The 19,725-nt window shown below is 32.7% G+C and overlaps 1 protein-coding gene across 4 annotated transcripts; it reads right to left on the bottom strand.

Annotated features, from left to right (window-relative positions):
* Positions 1 to 704: 704 nt before the first annotated feature.
* Positions 705 to 17,988, bottom strand: LOC126884796 (uncharacterized). Of its 4 annotated transcripts, none has more exons than XM_050651034.1 (3): positions 17,622 to 17,974; positions 16,322 to 16,423; positions 705 to 1,030 (listed from the first exon to the last, which is right to left on the bottom strand). In XM_050651034.1, the coding sequence occupies exons 1-3, from the start codon at positions 17,824 to 17,826 to the stop codon at positions 753 to 755; spliced, it is 585 nt and encodes a 194-aa protein (XP_050506991.1). In that variant the 5' UTR covers positions 17,827 to 17,974; the 3' UTR covers positions 705 to 752. The 4 variants fall into 4 exon arrangements, with proteins under 4 accessions (XP_050506991.1, XP_050506989.1, XP_050506992.1 ...); XM_050651032.1 differs by having other exon boundaries at positions 16,322 to 16,426; positions 17,622 to 17,971; XM_050651035.1 differs by lacking the exon at positions 705 to 1,030 and adding an exon at positions 4,468 to 4,793 and having other exon boundaries at positions 17,622 to 17,988.
* Positions 17,989 to 19,725: the final 1,737 nt, after the last annotated feature.

The raw sequence follows: 19,725 nt of genomic DNA, 5'->3' as shown, positions 1-19,725 counted from the left end.
AATGATGAATATAAAATTCTTCTGTTATCTGTAAAGGAGATCATTTTAAACATTTCTTGCAGCTTTGCACCTAGTGGAAGTCTTATTAGTAATATTTTCTGTTATTGTTCTAGTTTAGTATTATTATATTGGATAGTTCCTGATGATGTATTAAGAAATGAAAAATACGCGGGGATATGTTTTATTTTTCTGCATAAAAACGGTGCATCATATGAAAAAAAGGCAGGAAAGGTTTTATATCATAAATTAGACATGGAATTTAAAAATAATTTTTAATTCGAAATATCTCAGTGGCGTACTATTTTTTTCTTTAAAAAAATTCAGACCATTGCCCGTAGGGGCGCCAATGATGAATACAAAATTTTAAATTGTATGTCAAAAAATTCGTAATAACCACCTCCTAAAACTCACCAAATTTTATTTTTATAGCTCAACTGGTCTTAGAGCAATAAATAAATTGGCAGTTTGAAATAACAATTTCAACACCCCGTATCTCCGAAACTAAGCATTTGCAGACATATGTTTATAGAGCAAACTGGTATTAATTTTTCATGTAGAATTAGCCGTTAAAATTTTTCATACTTATTTACTAACACCCTGTATAAAAAATAAATTGTTTCAGATATTTAGATGTCCATAAATACTGGATCTTGATAAATATTACGTAGTAGGTTGTAATCCTGATTTATAAATAAAAAAACATAAACAATAAAAAATATATGTAATTATAGTTTTATGCATTCCATCAAGGTTTATCTCTTATCACAGCAATTAAAGAGCTCTTCGACATCTCCATAAAAATCAGCAGGTAAAGCAAAATCGTGCAATAAGACCGCAGAATGGTCGACCAAAACTTCAAAATGATCGTTATCCATATAAGACATCAATACTGCGTCATCCAGAGGACTGGTATCCAAATGTGGGCATACATAGTCGGGAGGAATTATGTTGTCTGCTGCGACTATTCGATTTCTCCATCTCTCCTCTCTTTCTCTTATGAGTTGCCTGCATTCATCATTATTATTTTTATCTGAAAATATTTCATTAGGTACATTAGAAACACAACAGAATACAAAATGGTTAATTAATCAGGAGTATTTACTTGATTGTTAATAATTTTAAATAAAAAGCATAAAGATTGAGTTATTCTACGACGCTGAAGACTTTGCATCTTAAATTTATCGAGAAGTAGCTCTTCAGAAAATCCCCTAGCAGGATAAATGCCAGTGGATTTAAAGTGCATACTTTTTAAAAACCGCCTCTGTACTGATTCCAAAACAGTTGTGTGATTTTGATAAATTGGAGACCAAACTATCGACGCATAATCGAGTTTGGGGAGAACAAGAGATGAATATAAAAATTTGCAAGTGTCAATATCGGTAAGTTCTTTCGCATTTCGTAAAATGAAACCTAGAGTACTAAACGCACCCGCAACGATATTAGTGATGTGTGGAACAAATGATAGTCTGCGGTCAAATATGACCCCCCAGGTCCTTAACAGAGCAGGGGCGAAAAATGGAAGTATTATGTATATGATAATCATAGTGTGTTGGAGAAGGGCTTCTAGAAAAAGACATAACATTACATTTAGACGCATTTAGCTGCAAACAATTAGTGTCACACCATATACTGATTTTATTCAAATTTTCTTGAAGTCTAATGCAATCGGAGGGTGACTTAATTTCAAAAAATAATTTTAAATCGTCCGCATAAATTAGTGAATGAACATCTAGGTCATCAACAATATCATTAACGAATATCACAAACAATAGCGGCCCTACAATTGAACCTTGAGGTACTCCGGATAACTGAGGAAAAGGGGTTGATTTAAAACCTCTAATTTGTGTATATTGCCATCGATCTGTAAAATAAGAGTTAAATAATTGTAACAGCGTAGGTGTGATTGAAATAGAACTGAGCTTATTCAGTAGAATTTTATGACTTAAGCGGTCAAAAGCTTTGGAAAAGTCAGTGTATATGACGTCGACTTGAGCATTTCGGTCTAATGCTTCACACAGGAATTGAGTGATATTAACAAGATTTGTTAAAGTAGATTTACCACTGATAAATCCGTGCTGTTGGGGAACTATGAATGGTGAAATGTGGGTGTAAAGGTGTTTATTTATACATCTCGAAAATTTTACTAAAGTTGGATGTGATAGCAATAGGCCTATAGTTTTGGATAGAAGTTCGATTTTCTTTCTTAAACACAGGGACAATTTTAGAAACTTTCCATTGTGTGGGAAAGACCGAACTGGATAATATGCAGTTAAATAAAGTACACAGAGGAGTTGAAAATACGTGAGCACAATCTTTTATGAGAAATGCAGGAATATTATCTGGTCCCATCGTCATGTTCGGCTTAATCTTCCTTATGGCCTGTTCAATTTCAGATTTTGTAAAAGCGGGAATGTGCAATTGTTCGGCAATATATGTATTTAATTTGGGAGTGATATGGTCGGGAGGAGAAATATCGGTGTATGACTTTAAGAAGAAATCGGCAAATGATGAGGCAATATCCTGTGAAGTCTCTAGCTTTATATTATTATACGACATAGTTTCAGGAATAGAACAATTTGTTTTCTTGGAGTTTATGAACGACCAAAAGCTACGAGGATCTTGTTTAAGATTGAGTTCTAGTTGAGACACATAACGCTTGTACATTATTTGATTTTTGATTTTTCAGATCTTGCTTTATTTATCTTCTGCATTCTGTATTAACCATTTTGTATTCTGTTGTGTTTCTAATGTACCTAATGAAATATTTTCAGATAAAAATAATAATGATGAATGCAGGCAACTCATAAGAGAAAGAGAGGAGAGATGGAGAAATCGAATAGTCGCAGCAGACAACATAATTCCTCCCGACTATGTATGCCCACATTTGGATACCAGTCCTCTGGATGACGCAGTATTGATGTCTTATATGGATAACGATCATTTTGAAGTTTTGGTCGACCATTCTGCGGTCTTATTGCACGATTTTGCTTTACCTGCTGATTTTTATGGAGATGTCGAAGAGCTCTTTAATTGCTGTGATAAGAGATAAACCTTGATGGAATGCATAAAATTATAATTACATATATTCTTTATTGTTTATGCTTTTTTATTTATAAATCAGGATTACAACCTACTACGTAATATTTATCAAGATCCAGTATTTACGGACATCTAAAGATCTGAAACAATATACAGGGTGTCCAGAAACTCTACCGACAAACGAAGACAGAAGATTCCTCAGATAATTTTAAGACAATTTAACCCAACTCACCTAGTTCGAAAATGCTTCTGAAGGGAGCTAGAGATCTTTGAAGATGGTGTCTTGTAATTAGTTTTTCTAAAATACCTCCAGAACGCTGCTATTTAGAAAAACAAAAATTGGTACGCGTATTTATCTTCAAGATATAAATCTAATCCATACATTGCAAATTTCTAGTACCGATCATAGGCGTCCGTTGTGGGTAGGGCAACGGTTATTTTATCGCATTACTTTTTTATCTTTAACTTTTATGCATTTCTGACACTGGATTATTAAATTGTGAAGTATTCTAGTACTAAAAGGTTCTCTTGTTTTAAATCGGTAGGACACACCGTTTTCTAGAAAAATCGATTTGAAAATTTTTCACTTTCTGAATTACAAAAAAAAAATTCAAAAAAAAACTGTTTAGAAAGACGAAAACTGGTACATTTATTTATATTCCAGAGATAAATCGATTTCATTAATTGCGAATTTCTAGTACTGGTCATAGGCGTCGGTTTTGGGTAGGTCAACAGTTATTTTATAGCATAATGTTTTCGTCTTGAATTTTCGAGCATTTTTGACATTAGATTATTAAATTATGAGGTATTCGAGTACTAAAAGTTACTCTTACTTTATGTTGGTAAAATACTTCGTTTTTTGTTGAAAAGTTCTTTCAATTTTTTTTCAAATTCCAAAAACGAAAAACTTTCAAATCGATTTTTCTAGAAAACAGTGCATCCTACCGCTTTAAAGCAAGAGTACCTTTTAGTACTATAATACCTCACAATTTAATAATCCGGTGTCAAAAATGCATAAAAGTTAAGGACAAAAAAGTTATACGATAAAATACCCGTTGCTCTACCCAAAACGGACGCCTATAACCGGTACTAGAAATTTGCAATCGATGGAATCGATTCATCTCTGAAAAGTAAATATGCATACCAATTTTCGTTTTTCTAAATGGAAGCCTTCTGGAGGTATTTAAGAAAAACTAATTTCATGACGCCATCTTCAAAGAGCTCTAGCTCCCTTCAGAAGCATTTTCGAACTAGGTGAATTGGGTTAAATTGTCTTAAAATTATCTGAGGAATCTTCTGTCTTCGTTTGTCGGTAGAGTTTCTGGACACCCTGTATATTGTTTCAGATCTTTAGATGTCCGTAAATACTGGATCTTGATAAATATTACGTAGTAGGTTGTAATCCTGATTTATAAATAAAAAAGCATAAACAATAAAAAATATATGTAATTATAATTTTATGCATTCCATCAAGGTTTATCTCTTATCACAGCAATTAAAGAGCTCTTCGACATCTCCATAAAAATCAGCAGGTAAAGCAAAATCGTGCAATAAGACCGCAGAATGGTCGACCAAAACTTCGAAATGATCGTTATCCATATAAGACATCAATACTGCGTCATCCAGAGGACTGGTATCCAAATGTGGGCATACATAGTCGGGAGGAATTATGTTGTCTGCTGCGACTATTCGATTTCTCCATCTCTCCTCTCTTTCTCTTATGAGTTGCCTGCATTCATCATTATTATTTTTATCTGAAAATATTTCATTAGGTACATTAGAAACACAACAGAATACAAAATGGTTAATACAGAATGCAGAAGATAAATAAAGCAAGATCTGAAAAATCAAAAATCAAATAATGTACAAGCGTTATGTGTCTCAACTAGAACTCAATCTTAAACAAGATCCTCGTAGCTTTTGGTCGTTCATAAACTCCAAGAAAACAAATTGTTCTATTCCTGAAACTATGTCGTATAATAATATAAAGCTAGAGACTTCACAGGATATTGCCTCATCATTTGCCGATTTCTTCTTAAAGTCATACACCGATATTTCTCCTCCCGACCATATCACTCCCAAATTAAATACATATATTGCCGAACAATTGCACATTCCCGCTTTTACAAAATCTGAAATTGAACAGGCCATAAGGAAGATTAAGCCGAACATGACGATGGGACCAGATAATATTCCTGCATTTCTCATAAAAGATTGTGCTCACGTATTTTCAACTCCTCTGTGTACTTTATTTAACTGCATATTATCCAGTTCGGTCTTTCCCACACAATGGAAAGTTTCTAAAATTGTCCCTGTGTTTAAGGAAGAAAATCGAACTTCTATCCAAAACTATAGGCCTATTGCTATCACATCCAACTTTAGTAAAATTTTCGAGATGTATAAATAAACACCTTTACACCCACATTTCACCATTCATAGTTCCCCAACAGCACGGATTTATCAGTGGTAAATCTACTTTAACAAATCTTGTTAATATCACTCAATTCCTGTGTGAAGCATTAGACAGAAATGCTCAAGTCGACGTCATATACACTGACTTTTCCAAAGCTTTTGACCGCTTAAGTCATAAAATTCTACTGAATAAGCTCAGTTCTATTTCAATCACACCTACGCTGTTACAATTATTTAACTCTTATTTTACAGATCGATGGCAATATACACAAATTAGAGGTTTTAAATCAACCCCTTTTCCTCAGTTATCCGGAGTACCTCAAGGTTCAATTGTAGGGCCGCTATTGTTTGTGATATTCGTTAATGATATTGTTGATGACCTAGATGTTCATTCACTAATTTATGCGGACGATTTAAAATTATTTTTTGAAATTAAGTCACCCTCCGATTGCATTAGACTTCAAGAAAATTTGAATAAAATCAGTATATGGTGTGACACTAATTGTTTGCAGCTAAATGCGTCTAAATGTAATGTTATGTCTTTTTCTAGAAGCCCTTCTCCAACACACTATGATTATCATATACATAATACTTCCATTTTTCGCCCCTGCTCTGTTAAGGACCTGGGGGGTCATATTTGACTGCAGACTATCATTTGTTCCACACATCACTAATATCGTTGCGGGTGCGTTTAGTACTCTAGGTTTCATTTTACGAAATGCGAAAGAACTTACCGATATTGACACTTGCAAATTTTTATATTCATCTCTTGTTCTCCCCAAACTCGATTATGCGTCGATACTTTGGTCTCCAATTTATCAAAATCACACAACTGTTTTGGAATCAGTACAGAGGCGGTTTTTAAAAAGTATGCACTTTAAATCCACTGGCATTTATCCTGCTAGGGGATTTTCTGAAGAGCTACTTCTCGATAAATTTAAGATGCAAAGTCTTCAGCGTCGTAGAATAACTCAATCTTTATGCTTTTTATTTAAAATTATTAACAATCAAGTAAATACTCCTGAGTTATTGCAACTTCTTAATCTCCACGTACCACGTGTTGCTTCTCGTACTTCACAAACGTTTTATGTTAACAGAGCCAGATCAAATATTTTGGTGCAGTCACCTCTAGTACAAATGCAAGCTCACTACAATGCGAACTCTGATCTCTTTGACATCTTCAATTCTAATTTACGCATCATTAAGAATACTGCTAACGATATTAGGTTGCAACCAGTCACTTTTTAACATCTTGCTGTTATATTATATATTTATTCTGTATTTTTGTATTTAATTGTTTTACATACTATGTATTTTCTGTTTTTCTTTAATTACTTTATAAGTTTTTGTTCGTCGTTGTTCGTATGTGAGTATGTTTTTCTCATTTTGAGTTTTTTCACACACTTACATATAAACGGCGTTTATGTAGTCTATGTATTTTATACTGTTTTGTTGTTATGTTTATGATCTGTAAACGGTAAATTTACTAATACGCTTAATACACTAACCCAGATTGTAATTGGTCCAGTACTGTTATTTGGGTACTAAATAAATAAATAAAAATAAAAATAAATAAAAATATCAAAAAGAACGTGTCCCAAAGTAAGCAGGCCCCGCTTCGAGATAAAGAATGTATAGGATGTACCGGATAAAGGACGTACGGTTTTTACAACTATCGTCATCAAAAGAGTATGATACTTCTTCTTCTTCTTGTAGTTCCTTCTCCTATTGGAGGTTCGCTATGATCACTGCTATCCTTGCTCTATTGGCGGCTGCTGTGAAAGTATCTACTGAGCTGAAACTATACCACTCTCTTAGGTTTATCAGCCAGGAAATTCTTCGTCTTCCTATGGATCTTTTACCCTTAGATATATGTATCGGTTTTAGAACGTCTTTCGACGTTGTCCGATGCCTAACTCCCACGTCCCCCAGCAAACAGACCGACGTGTTAATTACGTGAATTTTGTGTACATTTGTCACCAATATACGTAAATTGCTTACGTTAATTTCACGTGAAAATTTGGTTGGAATGTCACATTGAAAATACGTCTTTAAATTACGTGAATAACACGTCTTCAATAGGCGTGTTATTTACCTTAAATAGCAATAAAATGTTTCGGAAAATTCATGTTGCAAATACGTGTTGATTAACGTATCTTTTAGGGAATGTATATATTAGTATTCACGTGAAAGATACGTCCTCGGTTCACGTAAATAATTCGACCTTAAGTAACTTATGAATCACGTAATTATTATCCTCATATGAAATAAATAAAACAAGCATAATATAAAGTATTCACAATGTATTTATTTAGTAGAATTTAGAGACTTTAAAACATTTGTCTTGTATAATTATTATACAAGATAACGAACCAAAAATGGTACTGACCTAAAGACACATTAAAAATTTGCCAACACAAAACACAACACAGGTCACTTTTTATTTCGAGGAGGACACTTTGACACTTTCTTGTTTTTTCTAATTGCATCATCGTCACTTCAACCCTCGAGCAGTGAGGTAAACGTTAATACGAAAGACATTATTATAAATAAACCCGCCTAAAATAAAACGAGGGAAATAAAGATCTTCACGTTTCACTTTTTGTTGTGAGAAATGTGAGAAGCTGATATTAGAGGTTATGATCATCGATTATAAAAATCGATTATTTTTAAATTACAGTTAAACTATTCTACTTACTTTAAATTAGTATTACGTATTTTATTTTTGTGTTTAAATTTATTCTACTATTAACTAATTGGTCTTACTAAAAATCTATTTCAATACCAGAATAATATAAAAAAAATAATCCTATCGAAACGTATCTATTATTCGATAAATCGATTAATTTAGTTTTCGAACCAACTATGTTAGATGTTAGTCACGGTTCCGTGGTCACGTGATAGTATTTAAAGGAGGAGAAAGGCTTGGTAATAAGTCGACATCACCGCGCGCGATTTGAAAATTGGACTCAACATCATTTTAGCTCCTGTGATATTTTTAAAGAAAAAATAGCAAAAATAGCGTCAAATCAAGGTTGGATTGAAATAGTTATGCTAAATGATTTTAAAAGCGAAATCATAAACTTTTTGTTTAAATATTGGTATTATTTACATTACTTTTACGTGAAATACATCTAATTTTTCGATGTCCATAAAATACAGTGAGTAAAATTCAAGCGATACGTATTTAACCAACACCGTTGTAAAATTTTGTTTTCCAAAATATTTCTCAAAATTCAACCAAAGGAAGTTATTTCTGTTTCGTGATTATTACGTGAAATAAACGTACCTTTGCGATGTAACCGACATTCGCACCTATTATAAAAAACATGTACCATATTCGTCATTCTGATTTTATATTATTCTAATGTCAAACATGTATAAAGCAAGCACTAATATATAGGTGAATGATTTGGCACCGAAATACGTTTTTTTCCCGTCATAAATCACCGAGTTACGTATTCGTTGAAATTTGCCGTAAATTTAACGTAATCATCACGTAACTGGGCTCAAACCTGTTTGCTGGGCCTTCTATCATCCCATTGGCCATCTCCAAGATTCCTTGTACTCATTGCTTTGGTTACCCCTTCTTTCCATGTCTTTTTGGGTCTTCCTCGTTTTTTGCGGTTTGGTAGTACACACTGCATAATCTTTTTGGGCAATATTGTGTCTTCCATTCTTTGAACATGACCATACCAAATCAACTGTTTCCTTTCAATGTCTGTTGTTAAGTAACCATCTATTCCAATTCGTCGTCTTACTTCTTCATTTTGAACTCTTTCCCTTCGGGATATACCTAACGATCTTCTAAACACATCCATTTCTACAGCTTCTAATTTTTTCCTGTTGTTCTCGGTTATTCTCCAATTTTCTGGTCCGTAAAATAGGCTGCTTTTAATAAGTGTTTCATAGATATTGTATTTTCGCTGTATTCCTATTTCGGAGCTCCAAAGTATTCCATTTAGGCAGCCAATTGTTCTTCTAGCTTGTGTTACACTTTTATTTATTTCCTCATCGTCATTTGCCGTTATATCGAAGATTACTCCCAGGTACGTGTATTCACTACAGGATGTGATTTCTTCATTAGGTATCCTCTAGTTCGATATTGGATAACTCAGCTCCTATGGGTAGGTATTTAGTTTTTTCCACATTAATTTCCAAGCCCCACTTTTACCCTTAGATTTACCTTGAATTATGAGCCTTAATATCTCATATTTCGCACCTCTGGTGATGTGACCTCTGGATAATATTCCAGCTTTCTTGTTTTGATGTTCTTTATGACTTTTCAATCCTTTTGTAGCCTTCTTTTGCATTTGTAACTAATAATACATAGATCCATGGTATTTTCAAAATCCTTCTAACGCCACATCTCAAATGCTTCCAACTTATTTATATGATCAACTTTTAGTGTCCAACTTTCCATTCCATACAACAAAGTTGAGAACACGTAGCATATTAAGACTCTTATCTTCAGCTCCAGAGAAAGGTCTCGATTAACCAATATTTTTTTTCATTTTTATAAATGCTTGTCTTGCAATTTCAATGTGTGTCCTGATTTCTATACCTTAAGCATTGTTTTCATTTACTCAGCTTCCCAGTTATTTGAGTTATTCACTCTTTCTACTTGTTTTCCCTCAATTAGCCTTCCTACTGTATGTTGCTTAGAAATAATCATGAACTTGGTTTTATTAACGTTCATTTGTAGTCCATATTTTATACTGACTTGATGTATGATATTAATATTTCTAAAAACAATCCATATACAATAAACAGGAAAATCTCAAAAATAAACCGGAGAAGGAATAGAGAAGTTAATTAGAAATAAGAAAAAATAAAGCTTTTAGTAAGAATGATACAACGATGTATACTTCCCAGAATAATGAGATTGCCAAAAGAAAGAGGAATAATGACAGATAGAAAACTATACAGGGTGTTTCATTGGGAAACGGAAATACTTTAATGGTGAATAGAGGTCACCGAGCTGTTTCTAGATATACTGCATTTTTTGCCCTACCGACTTTTATAACCGAGTTACAGGGTGTTTTATCGATTTTGCCCATTTCTTTCCCAAGCCATAACTTTAGAACCACCACGTATATTTTTTTAATATTTGGTACACATATGTCTCATTTAGAACCCAAACGACCGATATACTAACCATAAGAAAAATCCAGGTCCGGATTAACAAAAAATTATAAAGTAATTGTGACCTTAAAACAACACCATGTATATTCAAATTTTGAAAATATGTTTGTATATTTGAAAAGAGCACAAAAAAGTAAGTTTAATGGTTTGCTTTAATTTATCGGCCAGATAATTTTCTGACTTTAATTTTGAATTTATATTGAATTTTTTACATTAAAAACAGATATTATTAACTTTTAGTTCTAAATTATTAAATTTAATGAATAAAGACTGATTTTAAAAATAATCAATACTTATTTACCACATTGGAACGACCCAATTACTAATGACAAGAAAAATCCAGGTCCGGATTAACAAAAAAATATAAAGTAATTGTGACCTTAAAACAACACCCTGTATATTGAAATTTTGAAAATTTGTTTGCGTATTTTAGAAGAGCATAAGAAACTGCGTTAAAAAGTGCATGTCAAATTTTTGCGCAGACAATTTAATTACGGCAATTTTGAAATCATATTGATTAATTTTGTCAAGGTCACAAGAAGCTGCCAGGAAAATGAAGAACAATCCCAATGTAATTAGAAAATCGATTCGAAATCTTTTAAAACCAGCACGGAAATGCATCGAACAAAATGGCGGACATTTTGAGCAACTGTTATAGTTCAAATATTTTTAATTTATGTTAAATTGTTGAATTGTTTAAACGATTTTTTTTTATTAAATATATCTGTTTTTAAATTCTTTACTAAATCATTAAAATATCCCAATTCTTGCAATTCTAATTTTTAATGATGTGCATACAGCTACAAATGCAGAGAATCCATGAAGCCAGCGTAGTAAATAAGTATCAAGTATTTTTAAAATAAGTATTGATTCATTAACATCAAATTATTAAAAGTTAATAATACATACCTGGTTTTTAATCTCAAAGTTATTTAAAATTTCAATACACTTTCAAAATTGATGTAATTAAATCAACGGCGAAAAAATTAAAATGAACCTTTAACCACAGTTTTTTATGCTCTTTTAAAATGCGCTGACAAATTTTCAGAATTTCAATATACAGGGTGTTGGTTCGAGGTCAAAATTACTTTATATTTTTTTGTTAATCCGGACCTGGATTTTTCTTGTCATTAGTAATTGGGTCGTTCCAATGTGATAAATAATTATTGATTATTTTTAAAATGAGTATTTATTCATTAACTTTAATAATTTGTACCTAAAAGTTAATAATACCTGCTTTTTAATGTCAAGAATTCTTAAAAAATTCAATATAATGTCAAAATTAAAGTCATAAAATTGTCTGGCCGAAAAATTGAAGCGAACCATTAAACTTACTTTTTTGTGCTCTTTTCAAATATGCAAACATATTTTCAAGATTTGAATATACAGGGTGTTGTTTTAAGGTCACAAATACTTTATAATTGTTTGATAATCCGGAACTGGATTTTTCTTATGGTTAGTATGTCGGTCGTTTGGGTTTTGAATGAGACATATTTGTACCAAATATCAAAAAAATATACAGGGTGGTTCTAAAGTTATGGCTTAGGAAAGAAATGGGCAAAATCGATAAAACACCCTGTAACTCGGTTATAAAAGTCCACAGGGCAAAAAATGTAGTATATCTAGAACCGGCTCGGTGACCTCTATTCACCGTTAAAGTATTTCCGTTTCCCAATGAAACACCTTGTATAAAGATTATTTTTAACAAATGTTTGTTTGGAGGAAAATATCACAAAATAAAACTGAAATATCTGATGAGAATCTTCTTCTTGTAGTGCCTATCCGTTTCGGATGTTGGCGACCATCATGGGAATCTGTACTTTGAACGCTTCTGCTATAAAAAGATTTGGAGTTGTTGTCTTGCACTGACTACGTACGTAGATTTTTCAACTAGGAAATCCTTCGCCTTCTTGGTTCTCGTTTTCCCTCTACTTTTCCCTTTAAAATTAGTTGCATATATCCATTTCTTTCGCTGTTCCTCATTATGTGATAGAGATACCTATTCCATTTTGGCTGTTTTTATTGTATTTAACATTAACAGCTCTTTTTCTTTTCGTATTCGTAACAAAATATCCTGATTAGTAACGTGTTAGGTATAGAATATCTTCAGGATTCGACGATAAAGCCACATTTATTCGTATGTTGCTCGTATATGTTTTTACTCTTTCTATTTGTTGATACTTCACACTATTCGTCCAAATTGCTGTTCCTTCTTAGTGATCATCATATATTTTATTTTCTTAATGTTTAGTGAAATTCCATAGCTCTTACTTACTTCTATGATTCTATTCATTAACTCCTGGAGGGCTTCAGAACTGTCAGCGAGTACCACCGTATCGTCTGCGTATCTTATGTTATTGATACATTCTTCGTTAATTCAAATTCCAGCTTCAACATCATAAACTGCTTCTTGAAAGATTTCCTCTGAGTATACAGGGTGAGTCACCACTAACGGGACGGAAGATTACAGCTAAACGGTAAAAGATTTGAAAAAAATTTAAATTGAATAGTTTTTAAGTTGATAAAAGCTACATTTTAAAATTATTTTGAAATATACAGGGTGTCCCAATAAATGGCGGCGTATCAAAGTTATATTTTTTCTTATAGAACACCCTGTATTTTATTACATTTTTTAACTGTCCGTAAAAAATAAGGTATAGTTTCATAAGGCTTCCCTATACCTATGTACAGAGTGTTCTGAGTTATGTTGACTTTTCTTAAAATGTAAAGTTTTAAAAGAAGGCTTATTCTCAAGTTATTTAAGAAATTATAAAAACATTACTTTTACATCTAAATAGTTGGATATTGGTTGAATATATTCCATGATTAATTATTATACATTTGTCTACAGGGTGTTCAAAATTTACAGTTTCATTATAGGGGTATTCATTGTGTCATATGATGCTTATTTTAAATGGAACACCATGTATAGGTCTGGATCCCGCGTATGAAAAAAAAGTTGATTAATAGCAAGCTGAAAATTTGTTAATAGCTTAAGGGTGTCTAGTCGGATAAACTTTGATATATGGGAACACTGGAACAGGGGCAGTTTTAATTGTGGAACAGGTTAAAAATTTGGAACGGTTACACCACGAAAACGGCACATTTATTTTGTCCGACAGAACAGACTTAAACTTTCGGAACAGAGATTAAACTCTCATGCAAAAATCAGACTGCTATTTATCACCTGTCATAATTCCTGTCATTTGACATATTCTACATGTTTCACTCATTAAAACGCCCATTTGGTGATAAATAGCAGTCTGATTTTTGCATGAGAGTTTAATCTCTGTTTGAAGAGTTTAAGTTTGTTCTGTCGGACAAAATACATGTGCCGTTTTCGTGGTGTGACCGTTCCAAATTTTTAACCTGTTCCACAATTAAAACTGCCCCTGTTCCAGTGTTCCCATATATCAAAGTTTATCCCACTAGACACCCTTAAGCTATTAACAAATTTTCAGCTTGCTATTAATCAACTTTTTTTTCATACGCGTGATCCAGACCTAGTATATTAATAAATAATTATACTAACCAAATTTACCTCTTTCGAATTGTATATGAATGTCCTATACCTAGGTGTCATAGTTTTTGCGTAATTTACAATTATTTAAATTCTTAATCTGTAAATCGATTTTAAAACAAAAGATTAATGTCATTGTATGACATTGTCAGTTTATGACAGTACGGTCTGGTAATTATCAAATCTATAAACATCCGTGTATGATATTCAATTTTTTTTTTACTTAAAAATGGCTTTGGAAGAGCCAATTACATTCAAATTTAATTGTTCCTAAAAATGAATAATCACATTATCATGAAAGAGTAGACATGCTACTTTGCATTGGGGAATATTTTTAAAATTTTCTCTTAGCTTCTAAAGTTTACGCTTAAAAGTATCCTGATAGAGGACACCCAAAAAAGGACGTTTTTGAGAAATTTCTCGATAGATTCCGTGCTGCTGGTAATTTTGCATAGGTAGGAAAAGTTAAATAAAAATAAACCATTTATTTTTGATGACGTCAACGAACTTGATGTCCTGCTTTCTGTTACGGGAAACCCAAATACTAGTACCTACGTGAAAAATGTCGAGTCAATTGGAGATCAGTCTAACAAGTGTATGTAGAATACATAAGAAAAACCACTATCATCCGTATAAAACTCAACTACACCACCATTAGACAGAACAGGAACGTTTAACTTTTCGTTTATAGACTTTAGAATTTGGAAAAGATCCTGATTTTTTTTAAGAATGTATTATGTACAGACGGATCTACCTACTTTTAATAATAATCGTCTAGTTAATAGACATAGCTTTCATTTTATTATGATACAGTAAACAAACATTTTAATGTTGATCGCCAACACCGATGAAGTGTTAATGTTTGGGGCAGTATTCTGAGCCAGTACGTTATCGACCCATATTTTTTTGACGAAAATCTGAATGGAGCAACTTTTTTAAATTTCTTAAAACAAGTTTTTTGAAACCTTCTTAAAACCTTCCACATAGCGTGCGAACAAACATGTGGCTCCAAGTGGACGGAGCTCCTGCTTATTTTTGACGTGATGTTAAGAACAACCTCAACATAAAATTTAGAAATAAATGGATAGATTGATTCGGTCCATATATTTGGCCACCTAGGTCACCAGGATTGACCAAGATGAATTTTTTTAAATAAGGTTATATTAAAAATATTGTAAATGCTGCATTTCCTAACCCAGAAACCTGTGCTTAGTAAAATTTTTGATTAATATACATGGTGTTCTAATAAAATACCCATCATATTATGCTACATTGAATAATCTAATAATGAAACTGTAAATTTTGAACACCCTGTAAACAAATGTGTAATAATCAATCATGGAATGCATTAATTATAAGATAATTACCAGACCGTATTGTCATAAAATGACAATGTCATATAATGACACTAATTAACTTCATCTTTTGTTTTAAAATCGATTTACAGAGTAAGAATTTAAATAATTGTAAATTACGCAAAAACTATGAGACCTATGTATAGGACATCCATATACCATTCGAAAGAGGTAAATTTGTTAAGTATAATTATTTATTAATATACATGGTGTTCCATTTAAAATACGCATTATATGACACAGTGAATACCCCACTAATGAAACTATAAATTTTGAACACCCTGTAGACAAATGTGTAATAAGTAATCATGGAATACATTCAACCAATATCCAGCTATTTAGATGTAAAAGTAATGTTTTTATAATTTCTTAAATAACTTGAGAATAAGCCTTCTTTTAAAACTTTACATTTTAAGAAAAGTCAACATAACTCCGAACACTCTGTACATAGGTATAGGGAAGCCTTATGAAACTATACCTTATTTTTTGCAGACAATTAAAAAATGCCATAAAATACAGGGTGTTCCATAAGAAAAAACATAACTTTGATACGCCGCCATTTATTGGGACATCCTGTATATACCAAAATAATTTTAAAATGTAGCTCTTATCAACTTACAAACAATTCAATTTAAATTTTTTTCAAATCTTTTACCGTTTCGCTGTAATATTCCGTCCCGTTAGTGGTGACTCACCCTGTATATTGAACAGCAGTGGTGATAGTATACATCCTTGTCGGACCCCACGTTTGATATTGATAGACGATGTTTGATGGGAATAAGAGAAGGCATAATATGGTAACGTAACAAAAAAATGTATAATAAATTAATCAAAGGTTACTAAATAATACCTCTAAACTGTTGATTCAATGGCACAACATTCAATGTTACTGTTGGGCCTCTATGGAATTGCGGATCTGGACAAGGTGCAATATCTACTATTTGAGCACCATCTTCTAAAAATAGAATTATGACTAATGATCAAGAAACATGGCTAAAGTAACAGGTTATGTCTAATATACAGAGTGAACCAAAAGTGTGAAAACGCCTAATTATCCATTATGATAGTATGCTCACAACACAGACAGGCCCTATCAAGTCACAATGAGCAATTTTAAAAGTCTCCAAATGAAGTTCAGCAATGGACTGCCGCAGGGATCTATTTTGGAACCCTTATTGTTTAATTTACACATCGCGGACCTCTCTAGGACAACTTCGCGGAAATTTGACAACGCTGACGGCTAGGCTATTGCAGAAAGACATAAAACCATAGATGTTACAGAAGCAATACTAACGGACGACCTTGCGATTATGGGAGAATACTTCAACAAATGGAGGCTACAGCCTAATACAACGAAAACCGAAGTGTTCTGTTTTCATCTAAGTAATGCCCAAGATAACAAAAAACTCTCCATTCACTTTTAAAACAGACTAGTTACTCATAACTAAACTCCAAAATATCTTCTTGGCAGTACTTCTTGGCAGAACTTTGGGTTTTAAAGGACACCTCCATACCCAGATCATTGTATCTTGGTCTTACATACTCGGTAGCTAAATATGCTTAGGTACCTGGTATGACTCAAAAGCAAACACACTAAGATTGTTGACACCCAATTAAACCAGACAATATCAATAGTTTCAGCTACAATTATTCCAACACCGAACTATTGGCCTCGCATTCGATCAGAGTCACATCTCACCGTCGAAACTACGAAGAAGTCATTCTCTTCTCAAGGAATATAGAAGAATCCAGGCTAACCATCAACTGCCTATCCACCATGACAAGCTTGATATAGAAATGAATAGACTACGTTCCAGATATCCTCCATTGTTAAAGGCCACTTCCTTACATCAGGTATATTTCAGCTTCACCAACGCCTAGAGAAGAAAATGGGAGAGCGACTCATCACAAGTACACCAAATGGCCTGTATCGATCAGAAACCGCCAGGGTTTGAACTAACCCGCAAAATATGGACAACGCTAAACAGAATAAGAACAACCAGCAGTAGCTGCGCTGACAGCTTACATAGAAGAGGAAAAGATCTCACTCCTGAGTGTGACTGTGGTGACAACTAAGTAAATATCAGATTGAAGGAATAAATCATGTTACACCACCTGTTTTGAATATTAGGTATTTTAAAAGTTCTTACCCTCTATAAAGTCGTTATACAATGACGAGCATGGAGTCCTTAGATCTCCATTTCTTTGATTATTATTACGTACTTCTCCCATTTGCTGTGATTGATACTGTATAGGTTGCTCAGGGCATATTTCAAATCGAACTCCTGGATTTGATTGATTTCGTCTTTGATTTACTCCTTGTGGATCGTCTGTACAAAACAGTCGTTGAGTCATTTTTGCTAAATTATTGGTTTTGTTTTAAAAATATGTTGGGTATTTGGTTTCTTGTAATTATTTGGAAAAATTGGAACAATATTACTAAAATTTTGCAGAAATGTGACAATGAAATGAAAATATAAATGTATCTGTCAAAAGTTGAACGCAATCGAGTGAAAATCAAATGTTCACAAAAACGCTGTAGTGTCTCCTAAGTCTTCCTGGAAACAGTGGCGTATTTTTAGGACAAAGGGCAAATTTGACCACAAAAAAGGGACCACATTATCAGATATTGAATAAGTGTATGACCCTACAAAGCTTCATGAAATATTAAGAGTTGAAATGGAGACATACTACAATCCTTCATATTTATCTTACAAAACTTTGTCATTTATTTAAGGTCCGTTTAAATGATTTTTGTAAGGCAGATTATCTTTCCAAGAAAATAACGAGACTTATTTTTTTTTTCATAGTAATGTTAGGAGTCCATTTTATAGGTAAGATAATATTGCACTTTTCGTTCAAATCAGTGTAATCTACTGCTATAATTTGTGTAGTACATATTAAAAAAATTATGAGAAAAATTTTAGAGGTTTGAAACTACAGAGCAGATGAGGATAGTGTCCAGTTCCTGGTGAAGTAAGAAAGGAAAACCTATATGATAAGGTGCTAATGCAAAACCAAGCAGGTTAATATTGCATCATTCTCTCATACTATAGTCTTCTAAATACCGTGATAAATGACGAAATCTTTCAGATCTTCTAGGAGCTCTCCGCTGAGAACACGGTCAAATTGCTGCCAATTCAACACATCCTTAAATTTTTTCATTTTTGATCTTGACTTGGTATTGGACACATATGTTACAGACTTTTGACCAGTGATGACCGTGAAAAGCTTTCCTATAAAAATATGACACCACTTTTTTAAAGATTCAACAATAGCATACGCTTTTTTCTCCACAGTACATTGGTTTAGCTCGCTCTAGTTATTCGATATTTAAAAGAAAGCAACGGATCTGAAATCCTGACTCAAGATTGCAGCAATGGAAGTCTAAAACATCAGTTTCAACAAAAAATTGCATATTTTAGTTAATAGCGTGAACTGACGACTTTGCGACAGTAGATTTCAGATTTTTTTCTGCGACCGTTTAATAATATGTTCATTACTAACGATTTTTGAATAGATAATAACACCCATTACTTTACCCGTGAGTAATAGTTCATTACTCACGAGCTGAAGTTACACGCGGGTCATTACTCACGGGCCGAAGTTAGGTTCAAGTGGTGAATGCCACTTTTAATAAATAAAATTACTTAAACTTGTTTATTTTATACAATAATTATTATTGTAATTTATATCAATAATTAACTTCGAAAAATTTTTAACGGATTTTTAACTATAACAATGGGTTGCAATGGGTGAGTATATTTTTTACTTTTATACCTTGTTTATTACGAATTTTGACGTTTATCGTTTCCAATGACAGTGACATTAGCGTATTTGTTGTGTTTATTGGAATTTATTTATAACTTATATTGTGGTTTGTGATTATTTTATAAATTTATATTGTTAAGTATATTATAACATATTATATATATGTAGTTTTATTGTTATATTATAATATAGTTAAATATAAATGTACAGTATAACTTACTGTATAAATACGCCCACCGATAATAGCCATTTTCTATTTATTAGGTATTTACATTGACAGTAGGTATTTGTAGGTATTTTTTACAATTGGCCATGAGCCGATGGGCAGAGGGGATTTGACAGCTTTCGCCAGCGCTGTTAGTTGCAGTTTTGTGCATTTATCTGATAAATTTAAATGGCGCGCCATGGGTAGAGGAGAGGGGATTTGACGGTTTTCTCCAGCGCTGTTAGTGCAGCGTTGCCACATTTAGTAGATTTCTACTT

The sequence above is a fragment of the Diabrotica virgifera genome, chromosome 5 (assembly GCF_917563875.1).
Source record: "Diabrotica virgifera virgifera chromosome 5, PGI_DIABVI_V3a".
Taxonomy (NCBI): domain Eukaryota; kingdom Metazoa; phylum Arthropoda; class Insecta; order Coleoptera; family Chrysomelidae; genus Diabrotica; species Diabrotica virgifera.
Note: the sequence above shows the minus strand (reverse complement) of the source record. Positions and strands in the feature narration are given on the sequence as shown.

Bases quoted from the DNA above. Each gene is read 5' to 3' on its own strand.
- LOC126884796 (XM_050651033.1), bottom strand. From the start codon at position 17,826: ATGACTCAACGACTGTTTTGTACAGACGATCCACAAGGAGTAAATCAA. The intron at 16,427-17,621 runs GTAAGAACTTTT...TTCTATTTTTAG, and splicing joins GTATAACGACTTTATAGAGG to AAGATGGTGCTCAAATAGTA. The intron at 4,794-16,321 runs GTATTATTTAGT...AAATATTTTCAG, and splicing joins ATTGAATCAACAGTTTAGAG to ATAAAAATAATAATGATGAA.